Here is a 26506-nt window from a genome sequence, read left to right on the forward strand (position 1 = left end):
CACTGGACACCCCACAGCACCGGACACCTCCTCATCCCAGCCTATGGCAACGGTAAGGAATATCCTCATAAGACGCACCCCCATTTTCCCCCCAAATTTGGGGAAAAAAGTGTGTCTTATAATCCGAAAAATACAGCAATTATTTTAATTGTTGCATATTTGTCAGGTACACAAGGGTTTTAGGTGAAATTGGACCCCACAATTTATTGTGCAATTTCTCCCAAACGTGATGCTGCCCCACATAATTGTCAGACACTACTGAAAGGCCACACACCAGGACTGGGAAGGAAGGAACACTATTTGGAGCACAGATTTTGCTGTAATAGTTTACAGAGCCCCAAAGGTGTCAGAACAGCAGAAAACCCCAAAGTGACCCCACTGTAGAATTTGAACCTCTCAATGAATTCATCTACGGCTGCAGTAACTATTTAGTAACATCCACACCAGGCTTTTTTTCTTGAGAATTGAAAATCTGCCAGTCTAGTACCCACATTGTGCCCCCATACTGTATAGTGCCCCCGTATATTGATCCGAACCCCGTAAATTGTTAAGTTTACCCTCCCCACTACAGTAATGCCAAACATGTGGCCGCTTACTGTGGCTTAGGCTCCCGATGGCCGCAGTTGGAATTTGGAGCTCAGAATTCACTGGATTTTATTGGAGGGGATGGGAGCCATGTATTTTTTCCAGTTTGTTCTACCAGTGACATGAGAACACCCTATAGTTCCAGTGACAGATGACGGACCTGAGTGGGGGCTGGTTTTATGCAGGATGAGTTTGGGTTTTTATTGGCAAAATGTTGGGGTACATAATTTTTTTAAAGTTTCCAGAATAAGGCTTATTAGGATACCATGATTAAGACAGTAGTCGAAACGCGTTGGTTATAACGCTGCATTATGTGTATGCTGCTGTAATGTGCTGCGTTCATTTTTTGTGGAACACCATAGTAATCCTTTTCTATATGGCTCATTAAAAGCTATATTTTATCTGGACACAGTTGCTTGCTGGATTTAGTCCGTTTTTTGTTTGGTTCATGAATGGCTGCTCAGCCTTCCTCCATGCGAGCTGTAGACATAGGGGAATTCTGCCTACCAGGTGACCTGACTACCATACATCTTTTTAGTTTCAATAGATTTTTATTTTCTCAATAAAATTTAACAGTAATTTTCCCTTGCAAGGGATTATCGTTCAATTGTAAGTTATGTAACATAAGGACATGAGTCGTATAAAAGGAACGACTAAACTTATTCAAAGTAAACAATAAAACAGTAAGACATAGACAAAGAAGGAAAACACATAAGGAGGGGGGGGGGGGGTTAAATAGCCATTGAGCATTATGCAACAGGAATGAGTGCAAATAGAGTCAAAACCATCATCTATAATATAACGCTGGGAGCGTCACTCTGTCCGAAGCCTCTATAGACTGCGCAAGCGCAAGCGCTGGCGCAGTCTGGGCCTCACAGAGCGACGCTCCCGGGAGATCGCGGTATGCGTAAGCACTGAACGCATACCGCGATCTCCACCGGAGAGTCAGAGACCGCCAGGAGGGAGGGTAAGTATACTCACCTTTCCCGGTTCCAGCGCTGCTTGCGGCTCCGTCTCCCGGCTCTTCTGCTCCCGGCTCCGGAGGGCGCGGACTGCGCAGGCGCCGATTCCTGCTGCCGGAATCGGCGCCTGCGCAGTCCGCGCTTTCCGGCGCCATTTTCTTGAAGACACACTCCGGCTCCACTGCAGGTGTGTCTTCAAGAAAATGGCGCCGGAAAGCGCGGACTGCGCAGGCGCCGATTCCTGCTGCCGGAATCGGCGCCTGCGCAGTCCCCGCTTTCCGGCGCCATTTTCTTGAAGACATACCTGCAGTGGAGCCGGACGATAGGTGAGTATGGTATTTTTTTTTTTATTATATGGCAGCAGCATTCGGGGGCATACACACTGGAGCGGGGGGCATATAATACAATGGTGGCGCAGGATGGGAGCAGCACATGACAGAACGGGCGCAGGATGGCAGCAGCACATGACAGAACGGGCGCAGGATGGCCGCAGCACATGACAGAACGGGCGCAGGATGGCAGCAGCACATGACAGAACGGGCGCAGGATGGCAGCAGCACATGACAGAACGGGCGCAGGATGGCAGCAGCACATGACAGAACGGGCGCAGGATGGCAGCAGCACATGACAGAACGGGCGCAGGATGGCAGCAGCACATGACAGAACGGGCGCAGGATGGCAGCAGCACATGACAGAACGGGCGCAGGATGGCAGCAGCACATGACAGAACGGGCGCAGGATGGCAGCAGCACATGACAGAACGGGCTCAGGATGGGAGCAGCACATGACAGAACGGGCGCAGGATGGGAGCAGCACATGACAGAACGGACGCAGGATGGCCGCAGCACATGACAGAACGGGCGCAGGATGGCCGCAGCACATGACAGAACGGGCGCAGGATGGCCGCAGCACATGACAGAACGGGCGCAGGATGGCCGCAGCACATGACAGAACGGGCGCAGGATGGCAGCAGCACATGACAGAACGGGCGCAGGATGGCAGCAGCACATGACAGAACGGGCTCAGGATGGCCGCAGCACATGACAGAAAGGCCGCAGGATGGCCGCAGCACATGACAGAACGGGCGCAGGATGGCCGCAGCACATGACAGAACGGGCGCAGGATGGCCGCAGCACAAGACAGAACGGGCGCAGGATGGCCGCAGCACATGACAGAACGGGCGCAGGATGGCAGCAGCACATGACAGAACGGGCGCAGGATGGCAGCAGCACATGACAGAACGGGCGCAGGATGGCCGCAGCACATGACAGAACGGGCGCAGGATGGCCGCAGCACATGACAGAACGGGCGCAGGATGGCAGCAGCACATGTCAGAACGGGCGCAGGATGGCCGCAGCACATGACAGAACGGGCGCAGGATGGCAGCAGCACATGACAGAACGGGCGCAGGATGGCAGCAGCACATGACAGAACGGGCGCAGGATGGCCGCAGCACATGACAGAACGGGCGCAGGATGGCAGCAGCACATGACAGAACGGGCGCAGGATGGCCGCAACACATGACAGAACGGGCGCAGGATGGCAGCAGCACATGTCAGAACGGGCGCAGGATGGCCGCAGCACATGACAGAACGGGCGCAGGATGGCAGCAGCACATGACAGAACGGGCGCAGGATGGCCGCAGCACATGACAGAACGGGCGCAGGATGGCAGCAGCACATGACAGAACGGGCGCAGGATGGGAGCAGCACATGACAGAACGGGCGCAGGATGGCAGCAGCACATGACAGAACGGGCGCAGGATGGCAGCAGCACATGACAGAACGGGCGCAGGATGGCCGCAACACATGACAGAACGGGCGCAGGATGGCAGCAGCACGTCAGAACGGGCGCAGGATGGCCGCAGCACATGACAGAACGGGCGCAGGATGGCAGCAGCACATGACAGAACGGGCGCAGGATGGCCGCAGCACATGACAGAACGGGCGCAGGATGGCAGCAGCACATGACAGAACGGGCGAAGGATGGCAGCAGCACATGACAGAACGGGCGAAGGATGGCAGCAGCACATGACAGAACGGGCGCAGGATGGCAGCAGCACATGACAGAACGGGCGCAGGATGGCAGCAGCACATGACAGAACGGGCGCAGGATGGCAGCAGCACATGACAGAACGGGCGCAGGATGGGAGCAGCACATGACAGAACGGGCGCAGGATGGCAGCAGCACATGACAGAACGGGCGCAGGATGGCAGCAGCACATGACAGAACGGGCGCAGGATGGCAGCAGCACATGACAGAACGGGCGCAGGATGGCAGCAGCACATGACAGAACGGGCGCAGGATGGCAGCAGCACATGACAGAACGGGCGCAGGATGGCAGCAGCACATGACAGAACGGGCGCAGGATGGCAGCAGCACATGACAGAACGGGCGCAGGATGGCAGCAGCACATGACAGAACGGGCGCAGGATGGCAGCAGCACATGACAGAACGGGCGCAGGATGGCAGCAGCACATGACAGAACGGGCGCAGGATGGCAGCAGCACATGACAGAACGGGCGCAGGATGGCAGCAGCACATGACAGAACGGGCGCAGGATGGCAGCAGCACATGACAGAACGGGCGCAGGATGGCAGCAGCACATGACAGAACGGGCGCAGGATGGCAGCAGCACATGACAGAACGGGCGGAGGATGGCAGCAGCACATGACAGAACGGGCGCAGGATGGCAGCAGCAAATGACAGAACGGGGACGCAGGATGGGAGCAGCAAATGACAGAACGGGCGCAGGATGGGAGCAGCAAATGACAGAACGGGCGCAGGATGGGAGCAGCAAATGACAGGATGGCAGCAGCAAATGACAGAACGGGGACGCAGGATGGGAGCAGCAAATGACAGGATGGGAGCAGCAAATGACAGAATGGAGGCGCAGGATGGGAGCAGCACATGACAGAACGGGCGCAGGATGGCCGCAGCACATGACAGAACGGGCGCAGGATGGCAGCAGCACATGACAGAACGGGCGAAGGATGGCAGCAGCACATGACAGAACGGGCGCAGGATGGCAGCAGCACATGACAGAACGGGCGCAGGATGGCCGCAACACATGACAGAACGGGCGCAGGATGGCAGCAGCACATGTCAGAACGGGCGCAGGATGGCCGCAGCACATGACAGAACGGGCGCAGGATGGCAGCAGCACATGACAGAACGGGCGCAGGATGGCCGCAGCACATGACAGAACGGGCGCAGGATGGCAGCAGCACATGACAGAACGGGCGAAGGATGGCAGCAGCACATGACAGAACGGGCGAAGGATGGCAGCAGCACATGACAGAACGGGCGCAGGATGGCAGCAGCACATGACAGAACGGGCGCAGGATGGCAGCAGCACATGACAGAACGGGCGCAGGATGGCAGCAGCACATGACAGAACGGGCGCAGGATGGCCGCAGCACATGACAGAACGGGCGCAGGATGGCAGCAGCACATGACAGAACGGGCGAAGGATGGCAGCAGCACATGACAGAACGGGCGAAGGATGGCAGCAGCACATGACAGAACGGGCGAAGGATGGCAGCAGCACATGACAGAACGGGCGCAGGATGGCAGCAGCACATGACAGAACGGGCGAAGGATGGCAGCAGCACATGACAGAACGGGCGAAGGATGGCAGCAGCACATGACAGAACGGGCGCAGGATGGCAGCAGCACATGACAGAACGGGCGCAGGATGGCAGCAGCACATGACAGAACGGGCGCAGGATGGCAGCAGCACATGACAGAACGGGCGCAGGATGGGAGCAGCAAATGACAGAACGGGCGCAGGATGGCAGCAGCACATGACAGAACGGGCGAAGGATGGCAGCAGCACATGACAGAACGGGCGAAGGATGGCAGCAGCACATGACAGAACGGGCGCAGGATGGCAGCAGCACATGACAGAACGGGCGCAGGATGGGAGCAGCAAATGACAGAACGGGCGCAGGATGGCAGCAGCACATGACAGAACGGGCGAAGGATGGCAGCAGCACATGACAGAACGGGCGCAGGATGGCAGCAGCACATGACAGAACGGGCGCAGGATGGCAGCAGCACATGACAGAACGGGCGCAGGATGGCAGCAGCACATGACAGAACGGGCGCAGGATGGCAGCAGCACATGACAGAACGGGCGCAGGATGGCAGCAGCACATGACAGAACGGGCGCAGGATGGCCGCAGCACATGACAGAACGGGCGCAGGATGGCAGCAGCACATGACAGAACGGGCGCAGGATGGCAGCAGCACATGACAGAACGGGCGCAGGATGGGAGCAGCAAATGACAGAACGGGCGCAGGATGGCAGCAGCACATGACAGAACGGGCGAAGGATGGCAGCAGCACATGACAGAACGGGCGAAGGATGGCAGCAGCACATGACAGAACGGGCGCAGGATGGCAGCAGCACATGACAGAACGGGCGCAGGATGGGAGCAGCAAATGACAGAACGGGCGCAGGATGGCAGCAGCACATGACAGAACGGGCGCAGGATGGCCGCAGCACATGACAGAACGGGCGAAGGATGGCAGCAGCACATGACAGAACGGGCGAAGGATGGCAGCAGCACATGACAGAACGGGCGCAGGATGGCAGCAGCACATGACAGAACGGGCGCAGGATGGGAGCAGCAAATGACAGAACGGGCGCAGGATGGCAGCAGCACATGACAGAACGGGCGAAGGATGGCAGCAGCACATGACAGAACGGGCGCAGGATGGCAGCAGCACATGACAGAACGGGCGCAGGATGGCAGCAGCACATGACAGAACGGGCGCAGGATGGCAGCAGCACATGACAGAACGGGCGCAGGATGGCAGCAGCACATGACAGAACGGGCGAAGGATGGCAGCAGCACATGACAGAACGGGCGCAGGATGGCAGCAGCACATGACAGAACGGGCGCAGGATGGCCGCAACACATGACAGAACGGGCGCAGGATGGCAGCAGCACATGTCAGAACGGGCGCAGGATGGCCGCAGCACATGACAGAACGGGCGCAGGATGGCAGCAGCACATGACAGAACGGGCGCAGGATGGCCGCAGCACATGACAGAACGGGCGCAGGATGGCAGCAGCACATGACAGAACGGGCGAAGGATGGCAGCAGCACATGACAGAACGGGCGAAGGATGGCAGCAGCACATGACAGAACGGGCGCAGGATGGCAGCAGCACATGACAGAACGGGCGCAGGATGGCAGCAGCACATGACAGAACGGGCGCAGGATGGCAGCAGCACATGACAGAACGGGCGCAGGATGGGAGCAGCAAATGACAGAACGGGCGCAGGATGGCAGCAGCACATGACAGAACGGGCGAAGGATGGCAGCAGCACATGACAGAACGGGCGCAGGATGGCAGCAGCACATGACAGAACGGGCGCAGGATGGCAGCAGCACATGACAGAACGGGCGCAGGATGGCAGCAGCACATGACAGAACGGGCGCAGGATGGGAGCAGCACATGACAGAACGGGCGCAGGATGGCAGCAGCACATGACAGAACGGGCGCAGGATGGCAGCAGCAAATGACAGAACGGGGACGCAGGATGGGAGCAGCAAATGACAGAACGGGCGCAGGATGGGAGCAGCAAATGACAGAACGGGCGCAGGATGGGAGCAGCAAATGACAGGATGGCAGCAGCAAATGACAGAACGGGGACGCAGGATGGGAGCAGCAAATGACAGGATGGGAGCAGCAAATGACAGAATGGAGGCGCAGGATGGGAGCAGCACATGACAGAACGGGCGCAGGATGGCCGCAGCACATGACAGAACGGGCGCAGGATGGCAGCAGCACATGACAGAACGGGCGAAGGATGGCAGCAGCACATGACAGAACGGGCGCAGGATGGCAGCAGCACATGACAGAACGGGCGCAGGATGGCCGCAACACATGACAGAACGGGCGCAGGATGGCAGCAGCACATGTCAGAACGGGCGCAGGATGGCCGCAGCACATGACAGAACGGGCGCAGGATGGCAGCAGCACATGACAGAACGGGCGCAGGATGGCCGCAGCACATGACAGAACGGGCGCAGGATGGCAGCAGCACATGACAGAACGGGCGAAGGATGGCAGCAGCACATGACAGAACGGGCGAAGGATGGCAGCAGCACATGACAGAACGGGCGCAGGATGGCAGCAGCACATGACAGAACGGGCGCAGGATGGCAGCAGCACATGACAGAACGGGCGCAGGATGGGAGCAGCACATGACAGAACGGGCGCAGGATGGGAGCAGCACATGACAGAACGGGCGCAGGATGGCAGCAGCACATGACAGAACGGGCGCAGGATGGCCGCAACACATGACAGAACGGGCGCAGGATGGCAGCAGCACATGTCAGAACGGGCGCAGGATGGCCGCAGCACATGACAGAACGGGCGCAGGATGGCAGCAGCACATGACAGAACGGGCGCAGGATGGCCGCAGCACATGACAGAACGGGCGCAGGATGGCAGCAGCACATGACAGAACGGGCGAAGGATGGCAGCAGCACATGACAGAACGGGCGAAGGATGGCAGCAGCACATGACAGAACGGGCGCAGGATGGCAGCAGCACATGACAGAACGGGCGCAGGATGGCAGCAGCACATGACAGAACGGGCGCAGGATGGCAGCAGCACATGACAGAACGGGCGCAGGATGGGAGCAGCACATGACAGAACGGGCGCAGGATGGCAACAGCACATGACAGATCGGGCGCAGGATGGCAGCAGCACATGACAGAACGGGCGCAGGATGGCAGCAGCACATGACAGAACGGGCGCAGGATGGCAGCAGCACATGACAGAACGGGCGCAGGATGGCAGCAGCACATGACAGAACGGGCGCAGGATGGCAGCAGCACATGACAGAACGGGCGCAGGATGGCAGCAGCACATGACAGAACGGGCGCAGGATGGCAGCAGCACATGACAGAACGGGCGCAGGATGGCAGCAGCACATGACAGAACGGGCGCAGGATGGCAGCAGCACATGACAGAACGGGCGCAGGATGGCAGCAGCACATGACAGAACGGGCGCAGGATGGCAGCAGCACATGACAGAACGGGCGCAGGATGGCAGCAGCACATGACAGAACGGGCGGAGGATGGCAGCAGCACATGACAGAACGGGCGCAGGATGGCAGCAGCAAATGACAGAACGGGGACGCAGGATGGGAGCAGCAAATGACAGAACGGGCGCAGGATGGGAGCAGCAAATGACAGAACGGGCGCAGGATGGGAGCAGCAAATGACAGGATGGCAGCAGCAAATGACAGAACGGGGACGCAGGATGGGAGCAGCAAATGACAGGATGGGAGCAGCAAATGACAGAATGGAGGCGCAGGATGGGAGCAGCACATGACAGAACGGGCGCAGGATGGCCGCAGCACATGACAGAACGGGCGCAGGATGGCAGCAGCACATGACAGAACGGGCGAAGGATGGCAGCAGCACATGACAGAACGGGCGCAGGATGGCAGCAGCACATGACAGAACGGGCGCAGGATGGGAGCAGCACATGACAGAACGGGCGCAGGATGGCAGCAGCACATGACAGAACGGGCGCAGGATGGCAGCAGCACATGACAGAACGGGCGCAGGATGGCAGCAGCACATGACAGAACGGGCGCAGGATGGCAGCAGCACATGACAGAACGGGCGCAGGATGGCAGCAGCACATGACAGAACGGGCGCAGGATGGCAGCAGCACATGACAGAACGGGCGCAGGATGGCAGCAGCACATGACAGAACGGGCGCAGGATGGCAGCAGCACATGACAGAACGGGCGCAGGATGGCAGCAGCACATGACAGAACGGGCGCAGGATGGCAGCAGCACATGACAGAACGGGCGCAGGATGGCAGCAGCACATGACAGAACGGGCGCAGGATGGCAGCAGCACATGACAGAACGGGCGCAGGATGGCAGCAGCAAATGACAGAACGGGGACGCAGGATGGGAGCAGCAAATGACAGAACGGGCGCAGGATGGGAGCAGCAAATGACAGGATGGCAGCAGCAAATGACAGAACGGGGACGCAGGATGGGAGCAGCAAATGACAGAACGGGCGCAGCAAATGACAGGATGGGAGCAGCAAATGACAGAATGGAGGCGCAGGATGGGAGCAGCACATGACAGAACGGGGGCGCAGGATGGGAGCAGCACATGACAGAACGGGGGCGCAGGATGGGAGCAGCACATGACAGGATGGGGGCGCAGGATGGAGCAGCACATACCAGGATGGAGACCATATACCAATATAAATGCTCGCCACCCGGGCGTAGAACGGGTTCAATAGCTAGTAAGGATAATAATAAGGTCTGCTCCAGGTTACTATTAACATCCAGGTCTATCCAAGGTCGCCAAGTTTGATAGAAAATGTCCCATGTATCATTTCTTACTACCATACATCTTTTTTAACAGAACTTTGGTCGACCACACTAGCGCGCTAAAAAGACACGTCAAATGATGGGACACTGCCGGAACACAGACCGGACAGAATAGAAAGTGACTCTGCCTCGTAAGCTAGCGGTTTCTTTGGTGGGTGTTGTCTGAATCGCAGTTTTTGGCATTTATACACAGGATAAATGTGATTCGAGCATTATTCCGATTTTTAGGAGGTAGAATGAACAAATAGACAGCAGTACAAGAATAGCTCTTAGTTACCATATTTATTTTTTCCCTAGTACGGTATAAGCAATTACACAACTTTATTCTTCAGGTTGGTGCGATTACAGCGGTATCAGATTTATATAAAAAAATTTCACGTTTTACTTCTCTCGCACAGTAAAAATGCCTTTTTTAAAAAAAAAAAAAAAATAGTTTTTTCCATCACCATATTCTGAAGAATGTAACTTTTATTTTTTGGCGAGCAGAGCTGTATGAGGGCTTATTTTGTGTGCTACAAATTAGAGGTTTTTAGGTACCATTTTGGGGCACCTAACATGTTTTTATCACTTTTTATTCAGATTGTTTAGACACAGAATAAACAAAACCTCAGCAAATAAATTGTTTTAATTTTTTTGTGCCGTTCACTATGCAGTAAAAATAATAAGACCAATTTATTCGTCGGGCCAGTATGATTACAGCGATAGCAGGTTTATATAGTGTTTCCACGCTTGGCTATTTTTACAGAATAAAAACAATATTCTGCCAAAATGTAATTACTTTTGCATCATCATACTCTGAGAGCTGGAACTTTTTTATTTTTTTGCTGAATAAGACATATTAGGGCTTGTTTTTTTGCGGGACAGCTTGGCATTTTCATTTATACCATTTTTTTTTACATAGGTCTTTTTGAACGCTTTTTATTACATTTTTTGTGTTAGTGTGATGAAAAAAGGTGCATTTTATTTCTTGTATGGCGTTTGCCGTATGCAATAAATAACGTGCCGTTTTATAGATTGGGTAGTTCTGGATGCGGCAATACCAATTAGGTTTTTCTGTTTATTTTTGCTTTATCATAAAGGCTGCGTTTTTAGTGGTAAAAGGAAATTTTCGATTTAAGTGCACTTTTTCTGCATTTTTTTTTTAACCTTTTTACAAATTTTATGCAATTTATTTTTTCACGAACTCCAACTGTGGGACATGTATAATTTTTACTTTGATCACTGGTCTCATACACTGCAGCACTCGTGTACTGCAGTGTATGACTGTCAGTGTCTCACTGACTCAGGCTGTGGGACCCGGCTTTTAGCTTGATCTTACAGGCCACTGGAATCTGGGGTCATCCGATGACCACAGGGTACCATGTTAATGGTAGGCACCCACGATTATGATCACGGTGGGGGAAGTTTGATCCTGCCATAGAGCGTCTTTCAACTCATTATATACAGCTTTAGTGATTGATAGCGGTATTTAAGGATTTTTTAAAGGGTTAATCTGCCCAGATCAGTTTCAAAATCAGCCGGGGCTGATAGCGCAAGAGTGACAACTGTGACAACTTGATCAAGACCCGTGGAAGCACGCCAACGCAAAACGGCCGTCGTCTTGTGATATCACGTTTCTCACTGCTGTTCCTGCAATTGACATCTATATATATAATTGTCTAAGGGGTACTTCCGTCTTTCTGTCCTCAACTTCCGTAACGGAAATCCCGCGTCGCTGATTGGTCTCGGCAGCTGCCTGTCATGGCTGCTGCGACCAATCAGCGATGGGCACAGTCCGATTAGTCCCTCCCTTACAGTCACAGTGCCCGCCGCCTGCTCCATACTCCACGCAGTCAGTGTCCCCGTCGCTCCGCTCCATACTCCCCGCTCCCCGCAGTCAGTGTCCCCGGCGCCCGCTCCATACTCCCCGCTCCCTGCAGTCAGTGTCCCCGGCGCCCGCTCCATACTCCCCGCTCCCTGCAGTCAGTGTCCCCGGCGCCCGCTCCATACTCCCCGCTCCCCGCAGTGTCCCCGGCGCTCCGCTCCATACTCCCCGCTGGCCGCAGTCAGTGTCCCCGGCGCCCGCTCCATACTCCCCGCAGTCAGTGCCCGCTCCATACTCCCCTCCAATAACCGCTCACACAGGGTTAATGCCAGCAGTAACGGACCGCGTTATGCCGCCGGTAACGCACTCCATATCCGCTGCTATGAACCCTGTGTGACCAAGTTTTTACTATTGATGCTGCGTTGGCAGCATCAATAGTAAAAAGATGTAATGTTAAAAATAATAAAAAAACAAAAAACCTGCTATACTCACCCTCGTTGTCCGCTGAGCCGCTTGCACCGGCTGCCATCTTCCGTTCCCAGAGATGCATTGCGAACTTACGCAAGTCATCTGGGTAATTTCGCAATGCATCTTGGGAACGGAAGATGGCGGCCGCATCACACAGCTTCGCTGGATCCCAGTGGTGAGTATATAACTGGTTTTTATTTTAATTACTTTTTTTTTTTTTTTTTAACAGGGATATGGTGCACACACTGCTAAATACTGCGTGGGCAGTGTTATATACTTACGTGACTGGGCAATATACTACGTGGCTGGGCAATATACTACGTGGCTGGGCAATATACTACGTGGCTGGGCAATATACTACATACTACGTGGCTGGGCAATATACTACGTGGCTGGGCAATATACTACGTGGCTCTGTGCTGAATACTACGTCGCTGGGCAATATACTACGTGACTGGGCAATATACTACGTGGCTGGGCAATATACTACATACTACGTGGCTAGGCAATATACTACATACTACGTGGCTGGGCAATATACTACGTGGCTGGGCAATATACTACGTGGCTGGGCAGTATACTACGTGACTGGGCAATATACTACGTGGCTGGGCAATATACTACATACTACGTGGCTGGGCAATATACTACGTGGCTGGGCAATATACTACGTCGCTGGGCAATATACTACGTGACTGGGCAATATACTACGTGGCTGGGCAATATACTACGTCGCTGGGCAATATACTACGTGACTGGGCAATATACTACGTGACTGGGCAATATACTACATACTACGTGGCTGGGCAATATACTACATACTACGTGGCTGGGCAATATACTACGTGGCTGGGCAATATACTACGTCGCTGGGCAATATATTACGTGGCTGGGCAATATACTACGTGGCTGGGCAATATACTACGTGGCTGGGCAATATACTACGTCGCTGGGCAATATACTACGTGACTGGGCAATATACTACATACTACGTGGCTGGGCAATATACTACATACTACGTGGCTGGGCAATATACTACGTGGCTGGGCAATATACTACGTCGCTGGGCAATATACTACGTGGCTGGGCAATATACTACGTGGCTGGGCAATATACTACGTCGCTGGGCAATATACTACGTGACTGGGCAATATACTACATACTACGTGGCTGGGCAATATACTACGTGGCTGGGCAATATACTACGTCGCTGGGCAATATACTACGTGACTGGGCAATATACTACGTGACTGGGCAATATACTACATACTACATGGCTGGGCAATATACTACGTGGCTGGGCAATATACTACGTCGCTGGGCAATATACTACGTGACTGGGCAATATACTACGTGACTGGGCAATATACTACATACTACGTGGCTGGGCAATATACTACGTGGCTGGGCAATATACTACGTGGCTGGGCAATATACTACGTGGCTGGGCAATATACTGCGTGGGCTGTGTAATATACTGCGTGGACATGCATATTCTAGAATACCTGATGCGTTAGAATCGGGCCACCATCTAGTGTGGTCATAATAAAGACTGAATATTAGCAGATGGTGAGTGCCCACTCTTCTTCTATGATAAAAAAAGTAGATGATTTTGGTGAAGAGAAATATCAGATTGGGAAATACACAATGGCCAACATCGGTCTTCTCTTTAAAAACACATGATCCTATTTCACGGGTCAGCCTCATAGGCCATCGGCTGACTGCTAACTCATGTACATGGGCAGCTAAATTAATCTCACAATCATCCTCATCCCAAAAGGGAACTGCCAACATATTTTACCTTATTGGCCAATTTCTTGTTGAGTTCTTCAGAGATTGAGTCATTTAGTTTCCGTTCAAACTGCCATGGAGTAGTCCGCACAGTGTCCACCATCTCTACAAGGACAAACATAGTGGAAGCTGACCTGGGCTGCAAATACAGAAAAAAGCAAAACACAAAAATAGAATATAAAATATAGGTGCAAACACATATACATTAACATATATATGTTACACAGTACTGTGCCAAGGTTTTAGAAGAGCCAGGATCCAGCAACTGGTGAGCAAACTGCAGGGCCTAGGCTGGTCGGAAGAGAGGAGGAGAGCCAGGACCATGGCTGGAGACATGCGCTAGCCGCAAGGTACCGAGAGGTGGAATTCCAGGGGGAGGCAGTTACGTATGACAGACAGCAGTGATGGGGGGTCCATAGAACAGTTTTGGACCTGTCATCACATCGTGTACAACCAGCGGGCAGTAAAGATGGAACGTGTGCCTCAAAGGCTGCAAGAGCTGATGGCTGGAACAGGGCCACGTTTCTCAAAACGGAGGGTAACATCGCTGGTATGCGGCAGGTGTGATCTGAGAAGGAAGGGAGCAGGGTGAACCCTTCTGGCGAAATGATCATGAGAGAGGCTCCTCGAGATGGGGTTACCACCCCTGAGAGATCAAACTATCCTTGAGGTTCCCCATCTCCAATGTGGAAGCTGGAGATGGTGCAGGCGACACAGGGGGCTGGACCCCTTTTTTATATGTCGGGGGCACCAGCCCTACCCAAAGCCAGGTCACTAAGGGTATGTGCACACGTTGCAGATTTTGCTGTGGATATGAAGCAGTTTTCCATGTGGCTTACAGTACCATGTAAACCTATAGAAAACCAAACCTGCAGTGCCCATGCTGCAGAAAATACTGCGCGGAAACTCTACGTTTTATTTTCCGCAGCACGTCAATTCTTTGTGCGGATTCCGCAGCGTTTTACACCTGCTCGTCAATAGGAATCTGCAGGCGTAAAAACGCAGGTGAAATCCACACAGGAAACCCGCGGTAAATCCGCAGGTAAAAAGCAGTGCACTTTACCAGCGGATTTTTCAAAAATGCTGCGTAAGAATCCGCACACGAATCCGCAACGTGAGCACATTGCCTTACAGCCCAGGCACCTGGGAATCAAGCTCCAGGAAACAGATGGAGGCAGTCCCCCCAGCCTCCCAAGGAAGGAGAAGAAGCAGCGAACACCTGAATAGGATAACTGTATTACCCTCATTATTCTTTCCTGGCTTTGCAACTTGTGCAAAGCCTTTATGAGTGTAGGAGTAGAGCAACTACAATTTCTTAATTTTTTTTATTAGGCACTCCATTTGGTACCTTCAAGGGTATATGGGTGACCCTCCTTATATTTTTTGGCTTTGCACTGTGTGTAAAGCTTTTATGAGTGTAGGAGTACCACTACTACACTTTGTTCATAATATATGAATGAGGCACTACAGCTGTTGCCTTCAAGGGTGTATGGATGACTTTGCTTGTAATTTTTGGCAGGCTTTGCACTTAGTGCATAGCCTTTACAAGTGTAGGAGTGCATGACAATTTGAACAGAATGTGTATGGATCTCTACTTTACGTTTAATACAGGGTGAATCTGAGTCCATTGTCCATCTACTTTTTGGCAGTTTTTGCTTCCTTCATAAATTACACTGAAATTTCCAATTTTTTTTTTATTAAAAAAAAAATCAATTTTGATTTACTTAAATTATTTTTTCCAATTCTTCTTAAATTTTGACTTAAATACAAGTCACTGTACAGGAAAGAATGTTTCTGAACATTTTTTCCTGTAAACGTCAATCTCTCGTTGATTTTTAATGATTCATCATCAGTCCTTAAAGTTGGGTTAAAAGTGTGACGCCACTGTTAGCAGCAGCCATATGGGAGTCCAAGATGATTCATGGGGTCTTCCCCATGCTATTCTCCTTCCATTCAGCACTTTTTCCATCCATTTCAATATTTTCACTGCCGTCCAAACCTTCTTGTAGGGTCTGCCGGAAAAATGCTTGGATTTCTCATTATACTCATTACGACAATCCGAGCATTAGGAATTGCTTGGTTCATGTAATTAGCATCATTGCATTTTGGCGGTTAGTGAAACCTACTTATTACCCCAAGAACACCATTCCCACAGTGAAACATGGTGGTAGCAGCATCATGTGGGGATGTTTATCGCCAGCAGGGACAGGGAGCTGTTTCAGTCTCTCAGTAATTTGAGACTGGGACAGAGGTTCACCTTCCAACAATACAAGTTGAAGTGGTTTAAGGGGAAACATGTAAATGTTTTGGAGTGGCCTAGTCAAAGCCCAGATCCTAATCCAATTGGCAATATGTGGTCAGACTTGAAGATTGCTGTTCTCCAGAGGAAACCATCTAACTTGAAGGAGCTGGAGCAGTTTTGCATTGAGGAGTGGGCAAAAATCCAAGTGGCAAGCTCATAAAGTGATTTACAGCTCCCGCAGACCATTGCCAGGGCAGGTGAGAGGTGGTACAGTGCCCGCAGACCATTGTCAGGGCAGGTGGAATGGCATTCGATTCTCACCATCTCTGGAGGATCTGACCACAATCTACATACCCTCTGAGCAGACATACATGCAGCGGTGTGCTCGGATCCCCCTATTGCTGTGCTCGGATCCCCCTATTGCTGTGCTCGGATCCTCCTATGGCTGTGCTCGGATCCCCCTATGGCTGTGCTCGGATCCTCCTATGGCTGTGCTCGGATCCCCCTATGGCTGTGCTCGGATCCCCCTATGGCTGTGCTCGGATCCACCTATGGCTGTGCTCGGATCCACCTATGGCTGTGCTCGGATCCCCCTATGGCTGTGCTCGGATCCCCCTATGGCTGTGCTCGGATCCCCCGTGGTGCTCGGATCCCCCTATGGCTGTGCTCGGATCCCCCGTGGTGCTCGGATCCCCCTATGGCAGTGCTCGGATCCCCCTATGGCTGTGCTCGGATCCCCCTATGGCTGTGCTCGGATCCACCTATGGCTGTGCTCGGATCCCCCTATGGCTGTGCTCGGATCCACCTATGGCTGTGCTCAGATCCCCCTATGGCTGTGCTCGGATCCCCCTATTGCTGTGCTCGGATCCCCCTATGGCTGTGCTCGGATCCACCTATGGCTGTGCTCGGATCCCCCTATGGCTGTGCTCGGATCCACCTATGGCTGTGCTCGGATCCACCTATGGCTGTGCTCGGATCCCCCGTGGTGCTCGGATCCCCCTATGGCTGTGCTCGGATCCACCTATGGCTGTGCTCACACATACCGGCATTTTCTGCCACAACCCACATGTAGATTCTTGAACAGAATAGCAGTGGATTTAACCCTTTATGCTGCATACGGTGAATGTCACAGCGATAATGCTGCAGAGCGCACCCAAATATGTGTCACAATTCATGGCAAATTAGTTCATGGAGTAAAATGGCAGAAGGTGGAATTCACCCGGCGGCTCCGGACACTGTGGATTAAACCCGAAGTAAGAAAATCGGTGCAGCTCTCAGAATGGGTTAACAAGACATCTGCGGTGCTGAGAAACTGTACAATGGCTGCGGGTCCTGGGGTTCTCACTGCAGTCACTCACCAAAACCAGTTCACCCTTCTGACGTCACGTGACGTCTCTGCACCGATTCTGATAGTTACATTATTATACTGAAAATCGCTCTAATAAAGAATCAGCTACGCAGAGGAAAGAGCAGAGGGCGGCGGGGGAGGGGCAGAACGGACGGCAGGGGAGGGGCAGAGCGGACGGCGGAGGAGGGGCAGAGCGGACGGCGGAGGAGGGGCAGCACAGATGGCGGGGGAGGGGCCGAGTGGACGGCGGGGGAGGGGCAGTACAGATGGCGGGGGAGGGGCAGAGTGGACGGCGGGGAGGAGCAGCACAGATGGCGGGGGAGGGGCAGAGTGGACGGCGGGGGAGTGGCAGAGCGGACGGCGGGGAGGGGCAGCGCAGACGGCAGGGGAGGAGCAGCGCGGACGGCGGGGGAGGGGCAGCACAGGCGGTGGGGGAGGGGCAGCAGACGGCGGGGGAGGGGCAGCAGACGGCGGGGGAGGGGCAGGGCAGACGCGGGGCAGCACAGATGGCGGGGGAGGGGCAGCGCAGAAGAGGAAAGAGCAGCGTGGACAGCGGCGCAGACGACAGGGGGAGGGGCAGCGAGGACGGCGGGGGAGGGGCAGTCTGAACGGCAGGAGGGGCAGCACAGACAGCGGGGGAGGGGCAGCGCAGAAGAGGAAAGGACAGCGTGGACGGGGGCACAGACGGTGGGGGGGCAGTGCGGAGAAGGAAAGAGCAGCGTGGACGGCAGCGCCGCTTCAGTTGCACACCCGGAGGATCACCCAGTGCACTGCCGCTGCCATACCTGCGATCCGCAGCCTCTAAGCCTCCAGCTACAGACGTGTCACCGATTTCATGAAGCCGCAGGATCCTACACGTGAAGGACCTTTCATGATGTCTTGGTCATGTGATCCGTCACGTGTGTGGGAGGAGTCCTGGTCCGGACACTTGTGTTTAGTAACCCGAGTGTGCGCAGAGCGGAGCAGCTGTGGGGCTGGTGGTAGTCACACAGTACAGGTGCTGCAGGCTGCTGTGTGCCGCGTAGTCTAATGCTGGCGGTGCAGAGTTGCCCGTACCTGGATATGTGTGGACACAACCACATGTGCCTGTGCTTCATTACACGGTGCAGAGCTATTACCATACTGAAGTTGGTGTCCTATTCATTGAAACCCAATTCTCCCAGATGTGAATAAGTATAACCCATAAAAAACCTTCAGTTACTTAGTCAGCTCTGTGAAACTTGGTTGTTTACCCACTTTGATGCCAGTTCTGATGCCCAGAACCCATTTGGACCAGGCTGGAGGGACCTGGGTTTGATGCGTTCATCACTATGTATTCTTAGTGTGAGATCAGCGGCCCAAAGTCATTTAAAGGGAACCTGTCACCCCCAAAATGGAAGATGAGCTAAGGCCACCGGCATCAGGGCTTATCTACAACATTTTGTTATGCTGTAGATAAGCCCCCGATGTATCCTGAAAGATGAGAAAAAGATGTTAGATTATACTCACCTGGGCAGGCGGTCTGATCTGATGGGTGTCACGGTCCGGGGCCTCCCATCTTCATCAGATTACGTCCTCTTCTTTTCTTCACGCTCCGGCGCAGGCGTACTTTGTATGCCCTGTTGAGGGCAGAGCAAAGTACTGCAGTGCGCAGGCGCAGGGAAAAGTCAGAGAGGCCACAGACTGACACGGCAGGTGCAGGGAGAAACGGTTGGTATACAGATTGGCACAGCATTTGCAAGGAGGTACGGCTGGTATACAGACTGGCATGGCAGGTGCGCTGGAAGGCATAAGAAGAATGAATGGATACAGGCTGGGCCATCGGATCGGACCACCCGTCCAGGTGAGTATAATCTAACCTCTTTTTCTCATCTTTCAGGATACATCGGGGGGCTTATCTACAGCATTCCAGAATGCTGTAGATAAGCCCCTGATGCTGGTGGGCTTAGCTCACCTTCGATTTTGGGTGTGACAGGTTCCCTTTAACCCCTTAAAAACGCCAGTTACAGATTCAAATGGCCAAAATCAACTGCCCACTTTGATGCCAGTTCTGATGCCCAGAACCCATTTGGGTCAGGCTGGAGAGACCTGGTTTTGATGTGGGGCTCCCTGTCTGCAGTGTGTTATCAGTGGCCCAAAGTCATTTAACCCCTTGATTAACGCCCTTTGTTGCCCATTTTTGTGCCAGTTTTATAATTTTTGTTGCTGTTTTTAAGTGTATTCACATCGGGGCACCTCGCTGCATTGTATGTTATTATTGTGATGATTATTTTTTATTGTTAAACCTATAAAAAACAGAAAAAAAATAAATTGCTGAATAAGAAACCGACCAGCATCGTAGAGCTATTTGTAGGTGTGCATAGAAATGGCTTGCACTATAATATAGAGTCTATATTCACATACACAGTGCCTTGAAAAAGTATTCATACCCTGTGAACTTTTCCATATTTTTTCACTTTGCACCCATAAACTTAAATGTTTTTCATTGGGAATATATGTTATTTACTGTAGTGTCGGCATTCCTGCACGATTCCTCCCTTCCCCGGTAGGGACGCCAACTCACTGCCATGGCCCTAACTTCCTGCTGCTACTGCCCGAGGTCTGTGCACTACCTGCAGATCCCCAGGAACTGTGCTTAGGGCACACACGCGCTCCCTCCTTCTTAAAGGGACAGCGCATGCCATCCTAAAGTGTCCCCAGCTGGGAAACACATTATTTAAGGCATCTCCACCTGATGGGAGTTGTCTGAGCAACAAGTTTAGTCAGTACGCGTGGTACTTCTCAGGTCCCTGGCTGTGAGTACCTGCTACTACCTGCCTGTATCCATTTGTTCTGCTTGTGCCTTCCAGGGCACCTGCCATGTCAGTCTGTATACTAGCCGTACCTCCTTGCAGGTGCCATGTCAGTCTGTATACCAGCCGTTCCTCTCTGCACCTGCCGTGTCAGTCTGTGGTTTGTTGCACCTCATTTCCAGTTAACGCATGCTGCACTTTGCTTGTATATGCTGATGGGTCTGCTTACATTGAATATTACATCTGGAGTCTGATGGGTTGGTCATGTGACTGCTACAATGCCTTTGCTCTGATTAGGAGTTCCCCTTGTGATATTCAACAGTTTTCATGTAGCCTTCTACGGATGCCACGATTATTTGTCTCCAAATAGTCTTATTATTCCATTCCTGTACTAAATTATCTATAGAAATTTACTGTTATCGTCCACCTACATTTATCTTTAGTGCCATCATTTCTCCCCCCTTGTATATTTGTTTTATACTTACCATCTACATTTTGTTTGTAGACCCATGTGTTCCTGGTCATGTGACACTCCATGACTCATCATCTTTTTTATCAACAAAAAATGTTATTTAGGGTATGTTCACACGTTCAGGATTTCCATCCTTTTTTTTTCCTGACTGTTTTTTAAAAAACTGCAGCTCTTGGCAGAAAACGCAGGTCCTTTTTTTGGTCCTTTTTTGGTCCGTTTTTGATGCGTTTTTTGATGCGTTTTTTGATGCGTTTTTTTGATGCAGTTTTCTAGCCAGAGTCTGTGTGTTTTCTAGGAATTTTTTTAGGGTTAAAATGGCTGAAAATACCCTAACCCTACCCCTAACCCTACCCCTAACCCTACCCCTAACCCTAACCCTACCCCTAACCCTACCCCTAACCCTACCCCTAACCCTAACCCTACCCCTAACCCTACCCCTACCCCTACCCCTATTCTAACCTTAGTGAAAAAAAAAAAAAAAATTCTTTATTTTTTTTATTGTCCCTACCTATGGGGGTGACAAAGGGGGGGGGTGTCATTTACTATTTTTTTATTTTGATCACTGAGATAGGTTATATCTCAGTGATCAAAATGCACTTTGGAACGAATCTGCCGGCCGGCAGATTCGGCGGGCGCACTGCGCATGCGCCCGCCATTTTGCAAGATGGCGGCGCCCAGGGAGAAGACGGCCGGACGGACACCGGGACGCCGGGTGAGTATAAGGGGGGGAGATTAGGGCACGGGGGGGGCATCAGAGCACTGGGGGGGGGGCATCGGAGCACTGGGGGGGGGCATCGGAGCACGGGGGGGCGGGATCGGAACACGGGGGGGGCAGCCACACTCCGCCCACGCACTTCCGCCCGCTCCCCGCACTTCCTGCTGCAGCGGTTCTGCACATCAAACCGCAGTAAAACCCGCAGATATATTTTTGATCTGCGGGTTTTACTGCGGTTTGGACCTCACAATGGAGGTCTATGGGTGCAGAACCGCTGCGGCTCCGGAAAAAGAATTGACATGCTCCTTCTTTTTTCCGGGAGCTATTCAGCGCGTCTTTTTTTTTACAATTTCCGGACCATGTGCACAGTGTGTCCTGTTTTCCATAGGGTACAGTGTACTGTACCCTGCATGGAAAACAGCTGCGGAACCGCAGCGGCAAAACCGCCGCGGTTCCGCGGTAAAAAACGCACTGTGTGAACATGGCCTTATTCTTTCAATAAAAGGTACTTTTATCTTCATGTGTTAGTTCACGCTTTCATATGTTTTTTGGGTATATTGTTTGATTGGAAGTGCGATATAGTTGTGACCAATTTTTCCTTTGGTTACCAAGTTGGTATACCAGCTGTACCTCCCTGCACCCCGTGCCAGTCTGTATATTGGCTGTACCTGCCTGCTCCAACCGTGCCAGTCTGTATACCAGCCTGCATTGGCCGTGCCAGTCTGTCTACTGTTATGGACCTGGTGGTTAGGAGCACCCGGAACGACCTGATGGTTAAACTACCACAGGACAAGCTCTGGGAAGTGGGAGCTCTGCTGACCGCAACCCCTAATCCTATCACACACACTAGAAATAGCCGTGGAGCGTACCTAACTCTGCCTAGACGCCTCTTCACAGCCTAAGAGCTAACTAGCCCTAGATATAGAAAATAAAGCCTACCTTGCCTCAGAGAAATTCCCCAAAGGAAAAGGCAGCCCCCCACATATATTGACTGTGAGTTAAGATGAAAGTCACAAACACAGAAATGAAACAGGTTTCAGCAAAGGAGGCCAGACTTACTAAACAGACTGAGGATAGGAAAGGTATCTTTGCGGTCAGCACAAAAACTACAAAAGACCACGCAGAGTGTGCAAAAAGACCCCCGTACCGACTCACGGTGCGGAGGTGCCACTCTGCATCCCAGAGCTTCCAGCTAGCAAGGCAAAATCATGATAGCAAGCTGGACAAGAAAACAATGAACAAATAATTAACTAGCAGGGACTTAGCTTCTGCTGGAGTAGACAGGTCATCAGAAAGATCCAAGAGCAAACTGAACCAGTACAAGAACATTGACAGCTGGCATGGAGTAACAATCTGAGTGGAGTTAAATAGAGCAGCCAGCCAAAGAATAAACTAAGTCACCTGTGGAAGGAACCTCAGAACCAGCAGCTCCACTCACAGCCACCAGAGGGAGTCCATGGACAGAACTCGCCGAAGTACCATTCATGACCACAGGAGGGAGTTCGATAACAGAATTCACGACAGTCTACCAGCTGTACCTCCCTGCACCTGCCGTGTCAGTCTTTATACCAGGTGTACCTGCCTGCACCTGTGGCTCCCCCGAGGGTCCAGTCGCCACAGAGGTACTGCATCTCAGCCAGAGGTGTGATACCCCAACTCTCTGGCAAGGAGGGGACACTGTACAGAACCCCAACACTTGCACCCATCACTAGACATCTCCAGGCCAGAGAGGGATTAGGTTGAGGGTGTGGGTGGAGAAAGTAAAGAAGGGGAGGAGTTAGATGAACAGTAAGGAGAGTGTATGAGGAGAAGTGGAGTGGATCAGACGTGTGGGTCTGGAGCTCCTGACAGTCTGAAGAGAGGGAGGAAAGGAAAGAAGCTCCCAGAAGTAAAAAAGGGGTCCTAGGGGCACGGGAAGTGTGGAAACACCCATGGCACAGTAGGTGAACCGGCCCCTGGTCTAGTGGAGGAACTACAAGTCCCAGCTAGGAACCCGGAGGCTGTCGTGTCTGCAAGTGCGACGGCCACATGCACATCTATTTAGCTGAAAAGGGAGTCAAAGGGGACAGTGATGACGTCGCCCGACAGGACCCGCGACTACCAGCTTGGGACACTGGGTGTGAAGCGCAGGGCAGGAGAAGTGAGAGCCATCGCAGAGAGTCCGCCAGGAAAGGCACGTACAAAAGGGGTTCTGGACAAGTGCCCCAAGTTACTGGAGAGTTGGCTGGACCACTAAACCCGGAGGACACAGGTCCTGGCTGGATACCGAACCCGAAATGTGAGTAAAACGTGAAGACTGCACCTTGCTGTGTTCTCTCTCTTTATTGCGCCACTCATCCTGCACTACATCCACCATCACCATCTGTAACTTCATAGGTGCCCTGGGACTTAGCACTACCTATGGAGAGCTGTGCCAACTATGCTGCATCACCATCAGCCCCAGGGGTCTCTTTAAGCAGAGTCGGCTATCACTAGCCGAGTACCACAGGTGGCGTCACGAACAATTCCCCTATCCCCTACAAACATTCCATCATCATACTTTTATTGCGCGCCCAGGGCCAAGGACCAGGTCACCGCTGCTGTAAACATCCCTTTAAGAATTGTCTGACCCAGTTCCGAGTACCCCACTGCCTTAGCGGGTGTCGCACACCGACTGCGTCAGTCTGTATACCAGCTGTACCCAGGGCCGGCTCCAGGTTTTTGAGGGCCCCGGGCGAAAGAGTCTCAGTGGGCCCCCCCCTTTAACACATACCCCGATTCATGATCGCATATAAACACAGCCATGTAGTATATAGCACAGCCCACGTAGTATATAGCAGCGCAGTCCACGTAGTATATAGCAGCGCAGCCCACGTAGTATATAGCAGCGCAGCCCACGTAGTATATAGCAGCGCAGCCCACGTAGTATATAGCAGCGCAGCCCACGTAGTATATAGCAGCGCAGCCCACGTAGTATATAGCAGCGCCACCCACTCAGGCACTGGTAGGACTAGGAGCTCCTCCTGAATCTGCCTCATAACTTCAGCAGCACGGCAGCCAGCCAGGGGCAGAGATCAGAGCAGAGAACGTGCTCTCTCCGCCCACAAACAATGTCACACTGGCTGCCTTCTCTTAACCCCTATGTGTGCCTGCCTGGCTGCACTCACTGAGTGAGAAGATGCTTGTGTCAGAGCTGGCACATAGGGGTTAAGAGAACGCAGCCAGCAGTGACTTTGTGGGCGGAGAGAGCATGTTATCTCCTGCTCTGCTCTCCCAGCTGTATCTATGACAGCGTGAGTGGGCCCCCCTCTCTTCCCAGGGCCCCGGCATTTGCCCGCTGCGCCGGGTGCTGACGCCGGCCCTGGCTGTACCTCCCTGCACCTGCCGTGCCAGTCTGCATACTAGCTGTACCTGCCTGCACAGGCGCACCCTCAAAACATTTGTTCAGAGCGACCTATCGCGTTCCCTAATAAAAGTCATTTTATGTGTAAGGGCGCGTGTGTAGCCCAATTCACTATCTCCATCTATCCCCCACCTCCTGAAGATGGCTGGACCATCATTGTAAATAAGCTCCTGTACTTTGTATCTCCCCCACCTCATTGTAGATTGTAAGCTCTCACGAGCAGGGTCGTCTTATTGTGCTTTAATTATTGTATTATTAACGTTGTTACTTATGACTTGCATTTGAAACTGTTTAATTGTAAAGCACTGAGGAATATGTTATATAAATAAAGATTATTATTATTATTACATTGCATTGGCCGTCCAAGGCTGTATACCAGCTGTACCTGCCTGCACCGACCATGCCAGTTTGCATACCAGCCGTACCTGCTTGCATCGGCCGTGCCAGTCTATAACAGCCGTTACTCCCTGCAACTGCCGTGCCAGTCTGTATACCAGCCGTACCTCCCTGCACCAGCCATGATAGTCTATATACCAGCCATACCTGCCTGCATCTGCCGTGCCAGTCTGTATACCAGCCTTACCTGACCTGCCTCCCGTTTATTGGACTTATGCGGATGTCTTTGATAAAACGGAGGCAGAGACACTACCACCACACAGGCCATACGATTGCCTTATAGACCTCCTTCCTGGCTCTAACACCTGAGCCTTTTCCAAGTATATCAAAGAGAACCTAGCCAGGTGATGTATCTGGAAGTCTTCCTCCTGGCTGGAGCAGGATTCTTCTTTGTAAAGAAAAAGGACATCTCACTTTTCACTGTATAGACTATAGGGGTCTCAATCAGATAACGGTCAAAAATAAATATCCTCTACCTCTCATATCTGAACTGTTTGATCATCTGAAAGGTTCTAGAGCGTTTACTAAACTTGACCTGCGGGGGGCATACAACCTGATCTGAATACGCCAGAAGGACGAATGGAAGACTGCCTTTAACACTTGGGATTGCCATTATGAATATCTTGTAATACCATTTGTCCTCTGAATTGCTTCAGCAGTCTTCTAAGAACTGGTGAACGATATGTTCTGGGACCTTTTCATATGTGGTGGTCTACCTGGACGACCTAATAGTGTTCCCTCCCTATCTGCCCACAGACAGTAGGGATGGTCTCAAGGTTCTTCAGAGACTGAGGAAGAATAGTTTGTACACCAAGTTTGAAAAATGCATCTTTGTGCAAACCTCTCTACCTTCATTGTGTACATCATCTCTGAGACAGGGCTAAACATGGATCCCAAGAAGGTACCCGCTGTCCTGCATTGGCCTCGCCCTGACTGTCTAAAGGCAATTCAGCGCTTCCTTGGTTTCGCTAATTACTATTGCTAGTTCATTCCTACATTTCTCCTCCCGGACTGCCCCAATCTCTCCCCTGACCTGCAAGGGATCTAAACCCAGGGTGTGGACTCTGGAGGCTGAAAGCGCCTTTGTCTCCTTAAAACAGGCCTTTGCCTCCGCTCTAGTGTTGCACTGACCGGACAACAATAAACAATTCTTCTTAGAGGTGGATGCCTCTTCCACCGTT

The 26506-nt window shown here is 52.5% G+C and overlaps 1 protein-coding gene across 1 annotated transcript in view; it reads right to left on the reverse strand.

The window, feature by feature from the left end:
• Positions 1-18505, reverse strand: part of POLR3H (RNA polymerase III subunit H) — a 36860-nt gene extending 18355 nt beyond the window's left edge. The window contains exons 1-2 of the mRNA XM_069737029.1: positions 18375-18505; positions 14010-14138 (exon numbers count right to left, since the gene is read on the reverse strand). Coding sequence (XP_069593130.1) covers positions 14010-14120 — 111 coding nt within the window. The 5' untranslated portion in view covers positions 14121-14138; positions 18375-18505. The remainder of the gene's footprint in view (positions 1-14009; positions 14139-18374) is intronic.
• Positions 18506-26506: the final 8001 nt, after the last annotated feature.

Source organism: Ranitomeya imitator, chromosome 8 (genome assembly GCF_032444005.1).
Source record: "Ranitomeya imitator isolate aRanImi1 chromosome 8, aRanImi1.pri, whole genome shotgun sequence".
Lineage (NCBI taxonomy): Eukaryota > Metazoa > Chordata > Amphibia > Anura > Dendrobatidae > Ranitomeya > Ranitomeya imitator.